Here is a 13993-nt window from a genome sequence, read left to right as displayed (position 1 = left end):
ACTTCACCTTTTCCACTTAACTCCTTTCCCCACCTTCCCTGACCTCTCAGTTTCCATCCCTCAAACTTGAACTTGTCAACTCTCAAGTAGGTTTGAAGTCCAGAGGTCCAGAAGAGATGATCAGAACAGAAGGAATTTTATTTTTTAAAAAGTTCTTCGCCTTTTTCAGTTATGGTGATATGGGCAAGAACAACTTGGAGCCTGCAGCTTCAAGTTAAAGTGGGAAGTGTTCACTGAGGGAGGCTTTGGTGTAGAGGTGCCACTGCTTTTGGTTGGTGCCAGTCTGCCTGCAATGCTAACCAGCTAGTTGAGCAAGTGGAGAGGGCCCAGGGATCCATTCCTGCCTGCCCTAAAGTTTCCCAGCCCTTCTATGGAAGAGTATTTGCAAGAAAAGATTGGATTTGGGCTAAGCTCATAGCAAATTACGCAGTAATAAACAGAATTAGTTGCATATATTTTATGCAAGTATGATTTTCCTGTGGGGCATGTGTTTTTCATTCCATAGTTTAGGTTCTTCTGTGTGCCAGCATTTGCAAGATTACCACTAAAAATGCTTAATTAAGAAACTTTGATGAACTAAATACCATCCGTGCAGATGGCTCAACTGTCACTGTGCTCCGATTCTAGGCTCAGCCCCTCACTTGGAAGGGGGCATGTCACCCTAGCCTGTCCTGGGATACTCACTTCTGTCTCCTCTCCTTCCTCAAACCAAAGACCAGAAAATTGAAACACTCCTGCTATTGGCAAAGGAATACTTAATGTAGTTCTTTGCTTTTCTCTCCTCCATAGTAATCTGTCTTTAAATATTTTGGTGTGCTATCAAATTGTTGAGGGTATATAATAATGCTATGAAACATGCATGCATTTTTGTTGATTGTCAGTACATAGTTGTCCATTAAAGCCATGTTCCCTCTGCCAGATACTAAAAGCTATTTCACAGACTTTATAGCACTTAATGAGCAACAGTAGATGCCCTAGGCAGTTTAAAGATGATAAAAAAAAAATGTAAGAATTAATATCCATTGGCATTTTCTCATCAACTAAATGATATTTGTATTCTTTGCTAAACATAAGATTCCTCTGAATAATGGCACTTCATACAGATTGCTAGAACCTAACTTTGTAGATATATAAGCTTTAACAATACAAGATTTTGTCATAATTAAAGGCAAGGTAAAGTAACTAGAGTGTAACAGAGAGCAAAGCGGAGATCCAGCGTATTCATGACTGCCAGTGAAAACTTGAGTTGTCCTTAGAAGCATGCCCTCTAGTGACAGAGAAAGGAGGCACGGCTGCTTGCCCTTCTTGCCCTTCTGTTGCTGAGAACCTCATAATGACAGTTCTACATGGAGCATGGTTCATTCTGCCTCATCTTCCAGCCTAGTGGCCATGTCTACAGTAAGGAAGAATGATTAGCAAATCCCACCAACTCGCTCAATGGAAAAGCTCTTGCCCAGTATGTTGGAGGCCCTCCCCAGTACCAGAGAGGGGGAGTATATTACATCTTACAAATATATTAAATAGGGGACTGGAGAGATGGCTCAGTAGTTAAGAGCACTGGCCCTGCAGAAGACCTGGGTTCAATTCCCAGCCCCAACATGGCGACTAACAACCATCCATAACTCCAGTTCCTGGGGATCCAATGCCATCTTCTGACAGCCATGGGCATTGCACGACACGGCTGCACATACACACATTCAGGCAATACACCCATACACATAAAATTTTTTAAAATAAAATATTTTTTAAAAAAACATTGAATGTTATAGGATTTGTATATCCGATTAGAGATAAGGCTTCGTAAACGCTTTTGTATTATTGAATCCTTTGATGAATTGTGAAACTAAAGGTTCAAAGAGATCACCTACTCAATTAGCTAATGAATCTTCCTTGTTGTAAGTATTGGCCATATTTTACTGTCACTGGACAGTATGTAGGATAGGTTAAACTGAGTTCAAGAAGAGCTTAGCATCCTCCAGACAGTGAGAAGAGCTGACTTGAGCAGCTCTTAGTTTCCACACCTGGGGACCACTCCCTGCCCCACACTGGGAATGGTCTCCTTGGCCACAGTCTCACCCAAGCTCTGCTGCAAAATGCTGCCACCTATACTGGAGCTTGTGGATCTTCACGTAACCTGCTGTCAGTGTCTGAGACACAGTCACTCCATTTGTGGCTCATCTCCCTTCTGTTCTTTTGCACGTCTTTGCTTTTTGGTGCTCTTACCAAAAGGTGAGCAACTGTAGGACGAGGAGGTGAAATTCAGATCTGATTAACAGAGTCGATAAATGCACAACACTGAATGGGTGTTCTCCAAAACAACACGAAAAATATCCAGATTTCAGAAATCCGGGGTGACCATGCTTGAAGTAATCAACATTTATACTAATGACTGGGCTATCTGATACAGAAGAGATTTCTTGGTCTAAGAATTAAGAAATAACTGCCTCTCAATTTGAAGCCCTTTAATCTGAATTGGAGATTCACAAAATTAGTATTTTAATCCAAAATGGAGAGTAACTCCCTAGCTTTTTCTCAGTATACGACAGAACAGTTGCTCTTCTCAGCCACGTGTTCTGATGAGTGCAGTCTGAGGTAGAAGCGTGAAGACAAGGAAATAAACCTAATAGAGCTCAAAGTGGAGCTCAGAGCTACCCCAGCAGTCTTCATACAGTCCGTGTGCCTTGGCTGTGCTGTGCCAGTTGGCAGCCCATCATGGCCCTCACCTACACTAGAAAACTGATGCATGGATATGGTAATGCCTGTCGCCTCCTCAAAACAAAGCAATGCGAGACAGGCTTCTATCCAGTGTCTTTCAATCCATCAGGACTTAATACCTCAGATACTAGAAAGAGGAAAAAGCATTCAGTCCACATCAGAGCAGCCTTTCTGAGTCGTAGCAGCTCTGCTTAGGACAAGAGCAAGTTAGACTCAGGGCAGCCTTATGTTTGGTCCCGCTCCCTCCAGTGTTGCATTTGTGAGCATGGGACTAAGACTGAGCACTGAGAACTAAGACGGCGTAGGTGTTGTCTCGCTGCTCTTGCCTCTAGCATAATGCAAAACCCAAGTTTAAAACAGACAAAACTTCTGTTTCTATGAAGTTCTTTGCTTTTTCCTTTCTAATTCCTGAGCTTACTATAGTAATTAACAGTATGCCAGGTTTTTAGTTTCAGGAACAGTGTTTTAACCCCAAACCCTCCAAAAAGCCTTAAGCCATTTTGATTTCTAAAACCTGAGAATGGAGCCAAGGCCTGAGCTGAGCAGACATCTGCCAAGCAGGGCAGCTCTTTGATTGAGAGGTCGAGAGAGTCAGAAGAAAGGCAGAAAAATAACCTTGAGTGAAAACCACATCTGCTCAGATTTTATTTTAAACCATTTGGTAGAGGGAATATAGCTTTATTTTTTTTCTTTCTTGAGCCTGCAAAATATGCATGCTCAGCTATTGCCTGAAATAAGATAACTGGCCTTGCATAGTCATGAAAGAGACGTTCTGTACCACGCTAACCCAAAGGGCAGCGCTCTGTGATTTTGAACAATCACCTTGTTTTTCAGAGGGGGAATGTCTGTTGAAAGACGACTAGTGAGCTTGCAATGGCTCAGATTTTCCTGTGGGGGCATATTTTGTCAGTTGAAGGAAGAGGAGGGAGACTGGACTAAGAAATCATTTTTTTTTTGGTCCCAGGTTGGTGCCTAGAAAAGATCAGGGTCAACTTGGGCAGGGGAGTTTGTATTCATTTCAATAAAGCCTAATTTATTAAAATTTGCCCAGATATAGTTCAGAAACTTAGAAATGTGGGGTCCTATTTGTGGACATCCAGCTACTCTAATTCCAAAGACAATATGATGTTTTTATGGCAGATCAAGCCACAGAATGTCATTCCCCTCCTGGAAATCAAAAGAATGTGTCTCCCCCACTTCCTGCCAGCACTCAGCAGCCTCCCCTTCCAATGCAGGTGGTGGTGAATGCCTTGGTGGGCGCCATCCCCTCCATCATGAATGTGCTGCTGGTGTGTCTCATCTTCTGGCTGATTTTCAGCATCATGGGAGTTAACCTGTTTGCGGGAAAGTACCACTACTGCTTTAATGAGACTTCTGAAATCCGCTTCATTCCTGACATTGTCAACAATAAAACTGAGTGTGAAAAGCTCATGGAGGGGAACAACACAGAGATCAGATGGAAGAATGTGAAGATCAACTTTGACAACGTCGGGGCAGGGTATCTGGCTCTTCTTCAAGTAGTAAGTGTTATTTTTTCAGACCTGGGACATTGTGGACTGTCAGCAGAGATCCCATTTGGTTCCGTCTCAGCCCTGTTACCAGAATCAGGATCACTATCAAGGGATCCATGTTGGGTTAGACAGTATGCTGCAGTGAAAGCTTGTAGGCTTTATATCAGACAGGTGTGGGGCTGAGTCACACGCTAATGTTTGTTGAGTGTGTGACTTAGAGCAAACTGCTCAGCTTCCCTGACCCTTTGTTTCTGCTGTTAAACATAGATAATAATACCTTGCATAGTTATTAGGAGAATTTTTGATTTTTAAAAAATTTTCTTAGCACAAAACAGTGCTTAATTAATGGTAATTGCTGTTTTGTCTTTTTATCCCTGTTATTACCATGCCCACATCATTCAGTTGCAGGGGAAGCACTCGGCCTAGCCTAACACATGCTAAGCAAGTACTCACTGTTAAACAGCAGCAGAAGGCAAACCTAACAAAACGAGCCGTGCTTTATTCCACACCAAATCTCTTTTGCTTTTCTAGACCAGTTCTAGAAGTTGGGCCTCCTTGGCTACGCCTATAGCTGAAGGGTAGAGTCCTTGCCTGACTTGGGCAAGACCACAAAAAGAAAAAGAAATTGGGCTCATGACTTGAATCTGAGCAGCTTCAGAATGCAGCCAGTCAGCCCCAGGTGTATGCACAGTCCGCATCATGTGTAGCCGGTGCTTGGCAGTACAGTCATCTGATGAGTAAAGACCGACCTTCTCAGGCCCCTGACAAAGCCTAGAATCTTTCGCACAAGAGAAGCCAGAGCATGTTAAGCTGACTGTCCCGTGTGTCTTGTGAGTCCTGGTAGCTGTAGTAGACTGAGGAGAGCTGAGGGGTATGCCACTGCCAGAAGCAAGAGTTCCATGGCTATGTGTTTGTTTAATGCACCTGTGAGTTTTTCCGGCCCTTGGTGCTTATGTAACTCCTTTTTATGGAGTGGCTTCTTGTTGAACGTCCAGGCACACTAGTGGATTCTTGCTGTTCTTCACTCCCGTAGAGTATTTGCCTTCCCTATGGACAGCCACTCTCAGACCTCGTGTGAAAATATTGATCCAGTTATCACTGCCCATATGTGTCTTTGCCAAACTCTGATGATATTTTCAGGGACTTACCCAAAACCCCTTTGGGACCTTTCTTAATAAAAGGAAATTTTATGTCCATATAGTCTAAACTTTCTGTCCTATCTTCTCACTGAACCTAAGCCTGAGACCCTTGAACCTGGCTTTTGAGACCCTACGCTAGACTCCTATCTACTCCTTAACTGGCACAGTCTAATGACTGTCTCTGTTTCCCAGGCAACCTTTAAAGGCTGGATGGACATCATGTATGCAGCCGTAGATTCCCGAAAGGTAAGGATACAGGTGGTTAAATGCAACCAGCTTAAGTGAGTAGAAAGTAAGCCGTGTGGTAGATCCATCAAGAAAGAAAGGGAGGGAGGAAGGGCCTGAAGTGTCCCTTTGGACACTAATTGCTTATCATATTGATTATGGAGCCTTTCCCTCCTCCCAGTAAGTCCTCGTTCTCACACTGGCTCCAGACAATTAGACCCTGATGTTTACTTCGTCCCAGTGGTGCTGGCGACCCTTCAGTCCTGCTTTGAAGTGAAAGTGTGGCTTCCAGCAGACAGCTCTTCCTCCCCTTGCCTCATGATTCCTAAGGCCCAGCAGTGACGGGGCCTGAGCAGGGCAGGTGGGGTAGGAGAGGGCAGAGAGCCTAGTGTCTCACCTCCAGCTTGTTAAGCCACACGAGTGGGAGAATAAGACATGTTGGAATCACTCACCGATCCCTGAGCCAGGAGCTGACTTGAATCTTTCTGTCCTTTGACAGCCTGACGAGCAGCCTAAGTATGAGGACAACATCTACATGTACATCTACTTTGTCATCTTCATCATCTTCGGCTCCTTCTTCACCCTGAACCTGTTCATTGGTGTCATCATTGATAACTTCAATCAACAAAAGAAAAAGATAGGTCTCCCTCCCTCACTGCCAGTGGTCAGAGGCCAGCCCTGGCAAGAGGCTGTTCCTGTCCCTGGGGAGAGAACGCCCTCTATCTTCCTCTAAAGCTCATATTGTCACCACATGGTAGCACTGGCCCCAACTGACTCTGAGTTCAAGGCTGAACTTTGCAGGGGTTGGTTTACTCCATTTGCCGTCTTCTGTTCTCCAGTCCATTCCTGTCTGAGGAAGGTGGGGCACCTTGTGACAGGAAAGAAGCAGATGATGCTAGTGGGAAACAGAACTGGCCCAGACTTAGAATCCTCCAATAATTCCCGGGCACCCCACAATGGGATTTGAGCGGTTACCCTCAAGAGAGTTCACACCCTTGCTTATTCCAGATGGGTAACAGTTCTTCCAAAGCAAACTGGCTGACAGACTTACTCTTGTCATTCATTTGTGAGTTTAGTCTGTCCAGCAAGCTCCAAGAAACTCCAAGCAGCCCTTCTTATACCAAATTTTCCAAAGTTTGTATTTCATAAAAAAATAAATGGACCTTTTACCACAAGAGAGATGGTTTCACAGTTAAGAACACTTGTTGCTCTTACGGGGGCCCAGGTTCAGTTCCCAGCACCCACATGGTGGCTAACAACTGTCCACAGCTTCAGTTCCAGGGGAATCTGATGCCCTCTTCCAGCCTCTGTGGACACTGCACACATGTGTACACTTATACACATGCAGGCAATACATTGATATGCATAAAATAAAAATAATAACATTTTAAAATATTTTATCTGGCATGGTCACACACCTTTAATCCCAGCACGTGAGAGGCAGAGGCAGGTAGATCTAACTGTGAGTCCAAGGCCAACCTGGTCTACGTGGTAAGTTCCAGGCCCACCAGGATTTCATAGTAAGAGACTGTCTCAAAAAATATTTTTTCTAGTGTTTTATAGGAAAATCAGGAGAGAAAAATATAATGAGAAGTGTGATGTGACTGTCTTCTGAGTCTTTGCCCTCCAGCTTACCTTCCCTAAGAGCCCGTCATTAAACAGCCTGTTTTCCCACTATCTGGCCTGGCAGATCTCAGCCGAATAAGCTGAATAAGGCGACTATCTCTGACCAGAGTAATGGTGCCAGGTGTGGCAAGCACGCAACTAACCTGACCTCTGGGAAGAAAAGGAATGTCTCTTCCATTGTCAGTGCTGAACCTTAGATCCTAAGTCTTGGTACTCAGAGCCAGTTGTAATCATCCTCTTTCTTCCTCCTTTACTTTGGAGGTCAGGACATCTTTATGACAGAGGAACAGAAGAAGTACTACAATGCCATGAAAAAGCTGGGCTCAAAGAAGCCTCAGAAGCCCATTCCCCGCCCACTGGTAAGTACACTGGGCTGGCTGAGGGCATGCAGCCCATCTATTTGGAAAGAACATGCTAGGGTTACTACAAAGGAAGAAGAAAGTGAGTTATTGGCTACCTAATGCCTGCTGATCTTCTCCAGATGCTCCCTCCAAAATCTCTGAGTACGACAGCAGCAGAACAGGAATAGGAGGGAAGTGGGTTTCCCTAGTACCTGTCCTATTTTCCCCTAGTGACTTAGAGTCCCCCTTGGGAGTCAGCAGAGACTCAGCGTGCTCAGCACACTGGCTCTGGGCCAGGCAGGAGGACCGTTTGAGAGACAACCAGAAATGAGCAAAGAAAAATGAATGAAAGTGGATCCCTTTCCTACCAGTTCAAGGTAGGATTTGGTAGCCAGACATGGTGGCAATAAGGCAGGAGGACCACAGGGTTGGAGGCCAGCCTGGGTTACATGGTGACACACTATCTCAAATAATAAAACACACTTTGGCCCTTGTTTTTGCAGCTTCTGTGCCCCACATCGTGGCAGGGAGGGTGTGACAGCAATGCAGCTTACATCCTGGTGACCAGGAAACAGAGAGAACCTCCTGCCCCATCCCCCGCTTCCATTGTGCCCCCAACCTACAGAAGGAGGTCTCCCCTCCCTTATGTAAACCTCACAGGTTTATCTAGAGGTGTGCTTTACTGATCTCCTGTGTGCTTTCCAGTCCAATCAAGTTGACAGTTGAAGAGTAACCATCACACTAGGATTTTAAGAAAGAGTTGTGTTTCCTTCACGTGTGTTCCCTTCTCCTTGTGCCAGAAGTGGAGATAAAGAGAACAGGGAAGGTTTAACGTTCCCTAGAAATGTTCAGAAATCTTTATTTGGGAGCCAGAGCACATTTTCTTCCACATTAAAATATAAGAACTCATGGGGACTAGAGAGGTGCTTGGCGGTTAAGATGTGTGCTGCTCTTGCAGAAGACCCCAGTTCAGTTCTCAACACCATATCAGTCAGCTTACAACTGCCTGTAACTCCAGCTCCAGGGGATCCACGTGATCTTCCCCCTCCCCTGACACCCATGGGCATTTGCAACTCACATGCACATACCTACACACAGACATACACACATACACATAATTAAAAATAAAAATAATCATACACACTCACACAGGGTCAGTAACCTGAGCATTCAGAAGGCTGAGGCAGGAGGAAGAAGTTCCAGGCCAGTGTAGGCTACGTAGTTTAATTTCAGGCCAGCCTGAACTACAGAGTGACACCCTCTCTTACTATGTATGGAGGATGGAGAAGAGGCAGGGACGACCCTCTGCTCTCCGGCTTGAGAGCCAAGATGAATGATACAGACGCTCAAACTGCGTGATGGGTGCAGCAAGGGAGCAAGCACTCTGCTCTGCCGTGGACATGGTAAACCTGAGACTCTCGTGGGTCATCGGAGCTTTTGAAAGAGAAGTGTAAGTGTAGGTGCCTTCAGCAGTAGCAGCAGACCAGCTCTCCCAGTCTAAGTATCAGAAGAGGGGCTGGAGAGACGGCTCAGTAGTTACAAGCACTGGCTGCTCTTGCCGAGGACCTGGGTTCAGTTCCCAGCACCTTACACCCACATGGTGTCTAACAACCATCCATAGCTCCAGTTCCAGGGGATCCAACGACTTCTTCTGACCTCCACGGGCACTGCACAACATGGGTACACTTACATACATGCAGGCAATACACTCATACACATCAAATAAAAATTTAAAAGTAATATTAAAAAGTCAAGTATCAGAAAAGAAATTAAGAGGACGAGGACTGAAAGGGGCCAGCCGGGGTGGGGCGCAGCCCTCCGGATGTGGGCAGTGTCATGGCTTAGGAGAGAATAGCAACGGGAAGCTCTGAGAAAGTCCACTCTGATGTTTGTGCTCCTGGTGCACAACAGAGGAGGCCACTATCGCCAACAAGACTGCACGGAGCAGGCACCGAGCAGGGGGCAAGCAGGGCAGCTCCCATGGGTCTGCTGGAAAAGGGTCTCATGAGTCCTTAGGAATCTTTGCTTCCCTCCCTCCCTAGAACAAAATCCAAGGAATCGTCTTTGATTTTGTCACTCAACAAGCCTTTGACATTGTTATCATGATGCTCATCTGCCTTAACATGGTGACAATGATGGTGGAGACAGACACTCAGAGCAAGCAGATGGAGAACATTCTGTATTGGATTAATCTGGTCTTCGTCATCTTCTTCACCTGTGAGTGTGTGCTCAAAATGTTTGCCTTGAGGCACTACTACTTCACCATCGGCTGGAACATCTTTGACTTTGTGGTGGTCATCCTCTCCATTGTGGGTGAGTGCGGCAGGCTGGAGGGAGGGGAAGGGCCCTGACCAGCTGAGGAGAATTCATGAGGAGCAGCAAATTACAGTCAGGTGTAAGCAGGTGTCCCTCAGAGCATACCCACATGTGCTTCTCAGATGTCTCAAACAGACCTGCCTGGGCAGGCAGTGTGTCCTACTGACTGTCCCCAGCACTCTTGGATTGTAAATGCTGTGGCTCGGGAAAAGATAAAATTTGATTCTTGCTTTGAAGGAATTTAAAGTCTACTAGAGATAGTAAAAAGAAATTTTTCGTTTTTAAAATGTGGCTGTGGGCCAGGGTGCTAGCTCAATCAGTAAAATGCTTGCTATGCAAGCATGAAAACTGAAGTTTCATCTACAAAACCCACGTAAGAAAAAGTCTGGGCATGGTATGTACACTTATAATCCCATCACTGGGGAAGCAGAGACAGACAGATCCCATGGGCTCATTGGCTGGCCAGCGTAGCCTGTTTGGTGAATTCCAGGCCAGTGAGAGGCCTATCTCAAGAAACAAGTGGACAACACCTAAGGATTGACACCTAAAGTTGACCTCTGGCCTCCACATCCATGCATACACATGCATACACACACGTGTGCATGTGCACACATCCCGAACTTGGCTATAATAGCAGTCTGAACAGAGAAGGAGATTGCTACAGTGGATAGTAACTGAATTAGCAAAGGACATTCTGGGACCAGTGGTCGTGGAGGTGCTGCCACTGCCAGGAGTGATTTTCCCAGGGATTTACTGTGGGCCAACAGTAGTTAGACAGTTCTCCACCTGAGTTGTCTCATTGGGTCTTTACTGCCACCCCAGAAGCAAGCTGCTTTATTATATTCAGTGTATGGGCCACTCAACCTGCAGGTGGCAGAAAACCTCAAGTTCATCCCAAAGTCCATGTTTCCTTCAAATAAAGCCCACAGAGTTGACGTCCTGGTGGGGTGAGCAAAAGGAAGTAGGAGCCTTCTTGAAAGGCATCCCAAATGCTGTGTAAATGCCCTGATTCCAGGTGGCTTTGACCGACTTGCACTAACACAGTACTCAGTACCATGGGAGCTAGCCCCAGGGCACCACTGGCCACACTTTTTCCCAAGGTTGGTGTCTGGATACCAGAAGGCAGCTGGCCTCCCTTAGCCTAGGCCACTCTCCAAGTTCATCCAGAAGTGTTGGCATGTGGGACACTGAGTCTTGAACCTTTCTCCCAAGAAAAGACTCCCAAAACGAAGTTACCTCAGGTGACACTGCACAGAGAATCTTATCACTTGTATACATTAGCCTTCTGAAGTGAGCCTCTTGGGAGTCTGACAGTAAGGAATTCTGGTTTCTGTGCTGTTCCCTTTTATTAGACCACAGCATCCTTTGTGCAAGTAATAAAGGGGGCTCACGGTTTAATGAAATATGCTGTGAGCTGGTCACCAGTCTCAGCACTGTATGTGTTGATCTGTATCAGCACAGCAAGCCTTTAAGTGTCAAGGGAACTGGGAACCAGAGAGGTTCCCAAGCTATATGGCTGGTAAGCGAGCAAATGGGGATTCAAGACCAGCCCCTTGTCCTAAGCCACAATGCTCCTAGTGCTCAGAAAACACACTGGGAATGTACCCCTGTCTAACGTTGAATCTTTCTGCCAACATTTCATTGACTGGGATAGAAACTCCACAGACCAGTCATATGCTAGGCTCATGTTATCCTCTAAAACAGGGCAAAATTGAGGCTTTTGATGATGGAGATTTTTATCACCTGTTAGTTTACTCAGAAACAAAAAGCAAAAAGCATAAAAATTCTCTTTTAAAAGTAAGAGGAAGGGCTGGAGAGATGGCTCAGTGGTTAAGAACACTGGTTGTTCTTGCAGAAGACCTGGGTTCAAATCCCAGCACCCACATGGCAGCTAACAACTATCCGTGGCTCCAGTCCCAGGGGATCCGACAGCCTCTTCTGACCTCCTCGGGCATTGCACAACACAGGTGCACTTACCTGCATGCAGGCAATACACACATACAACATAAAATTTTTTTTTTTAAAGTAGAGGAGAGCCAGGCTTGGTGACACACACCTTTAATCCCAACACTCAGGAGGCAGAGGCAGGCAGAGCTACAGGGAGATCTTGCTCAAAAAGATTCAAAAAAAGAAAGTGTGTGAGAGAGAGAGAGAAGGAAGAGGAAGAAGAGGAGGAAGAGGAGGAGGAAGAGGGAGGAGGGAAAGGGAGGAGGAAGGGAAGGAGGACTGGTGAGATGTCCCAGCAGGTAAAGGCACCTGCTACCTAGCCTAAAGACTTGAATTCAGTCTCTGGGACCCACATTGTAGAAAGAAAGAACCAACTCTTGACTCCCTGCCCCCACGTGCATGCCATGGCACATGTGCATACACAGGCACATAAAATAGATAAAATTTAATAAAAATGGTTTTTTTTTTGGTCTTTTTGAGACAGGGTCTCCCGTAGCCCCAGATGTCCTGGAACTCACTATGTAGACCAGGCTGGCCTTGAACTCACAGAGATCCGCCTGCTTCTGCCTCCCAAGTGCTGGGATTAAAGGCGTGTACCACCATGCCTGGCTAATAAAAGTATTTTTAAGAGGAGTTAAACTGTTCTGTAAGTATCTGCAGTACCCTTGACTTGACATCTTTCAGGCCTTTGTTAGGCATCACGATGTCTCTGAAGCCTTACTTACCCACCATATATGGGATGCACTGTTACTTACAGTGCATATTATAGCACCTTGCTTCTTAAGATTGTTGGTTTCACTTAATTGAGAAATAACAGAAGAAAGCTGAGAAGTCTCGAGTCTTGGCTAAGGTAGAGATTTTTGTGGAATGTGCCAGTACTCAGGCAGTCTCACCCTGAAAACGAGGGCACCTGACCTGCTCTGCTAACGTACACCTCTTCCTTCCTGGAAAGTAAGATTCCTTTCTGGCCTAAACTCTTCAAATGAGGCCTTCTGCATTTATGAATTCTTACAGTTGAGACACTTCCTTAATTAAAAGCTTCATGTCCAGTTCATGTTCTTTGTCAGGACCTAGAAGGCAAGGAACAGCATCTAGTGAGTGCTCACTCCCGCTTCCCTCTGGGTCTTTCCAGCTCCTTTCCTCTGGCTCCTCTTGCTCTTTAGTTGTTTTAAAAAATATTTTATTTTATTTTATGTGTATGCTTGCACGTAGGTAGGGGCACCCGTGGCATGCAGTGCCCACAAATGATCAGAAGAGGGTGTCAGATCCCTTGGAACTGGAGTTATGGACAGTTGTTAGCCATCATGTGGGTGCTGGAAATCAAATCCAGGTCCTCTGTGAGAGCAGCCAGTGCTCTTAACCACTGAGCCATCTCTTCAGCCCCCTGTTCTTTAGTTTTAAAGACAAGTGGTCTGCTTGAGCTGGGGCCACAGAGGAGTGGATGTAGAAAAGGCCCTCCGACTTGTCCACTTTGCCTCTACTTCTACACCCTACTTAAGCCTGCATTTTACCTGCTGAAACTGGTTTTTGCTTTATGCCTTTCAGCTCAAAATCTAGGACTACTAAGTTGAAATCCATTCCTGAGCAGCCCCTTTAATTTTCTAGGCTAGCTTGGTTGAATAAGTTCTGGGTCAGGGGGGAGAGGGTGGGAGTGTAAGAAACAAACCAAGAAAAAGACACATTGGAAATTTGTGGCATTAGGAGAATAACTGATATGAAAGTCAAAGGGTAGTACTGTCCGGGTGAAACTGGGACCTCTCATTCGTGTTTGTGGATACAGAAAATGAGGACCTGGGGCTGGAGAGATGGCTCAGCAGTTAAGAGCACTGGCTGCTCTTGCAGAGGACCCAGTTCAATTCCCAGCACCCACAGGGCAGCTAACAATTGTCTGTAATTCCAGTTCCAGGGGATCTGACACCCTCTTCTGACCACCTCAAGCATCACACAACAGGGGTGCACTTACATACATGCAGGCAATATACTCATGTACATAAAATAAAAATAATAACCAAAATTTAAAAGAAGAAAATAAGGACCTGTTCATACAGGGAACACTATGTAAGCATGCAAAGGAATAGTGCAAAGTTGTTCTAATCTGGGGAGCCGGTCCTGTAAACAAAAACCAGTTAGAGTTCTAAATATGTAGATCTAGAAAGATGTTTAATTTCCTATA

At 45.5% G+C, this 13993-nt stretch overlaps 1 protein-coding gene across 1 annotated transcript in view; it reads left to right on the top strand.

The window, feature by feature from the left end:
* The window catches only part of Scn8a (sodium voltage-gated channel alpha subunit 8), a 196068-nt gene that overhangs the window by 175345 nt on the left and 6730 nt on the right, over positions 1-13993 (top strand). Inside the window, exons 23-27 of the mRNA XM_008840003.3 lie at positions 3951-4235; positions 5558-5611; positions 6090-6227; positions 7471-7575; positions 9600-9870. Of these exons, the coding sequence (XP_008838225.1) occupies positions 3951-4235; positions 5558-5611; positions 6090-6227; positions 7471-7575; positions 9600-9870 (853 nt within the window). The remainder of the gene's footprint in view (positions 1-3950; positions 4236-5557; positions 5612-6089; positions 6228-7470; positions 7576-9599; positions 9871-13993) is intronic.

The sequence above is a fragment of the Nannospalax galili genome, unplaced genomic scaffold, assembly GCF_000622305.1.
Source record: "Nannospalax galili isolate Female #2095 unplaced genomic scaffold, S.galili_v1.0 scaffold979, whole genome shotgun sequence".
NCBI classification, from domain to species: domain Eukaryota; kingdom Metazoa; phylum Chordata; class Mammalia; order Rodentia; family Spalacidae; genus Nannospalax; species Nannospalax galili.
The sequence above is the reverse complement of the archived record's forward strand: the minus strand, read 5'-3'. Positions and strand labels throughout refer to the sequence as shown.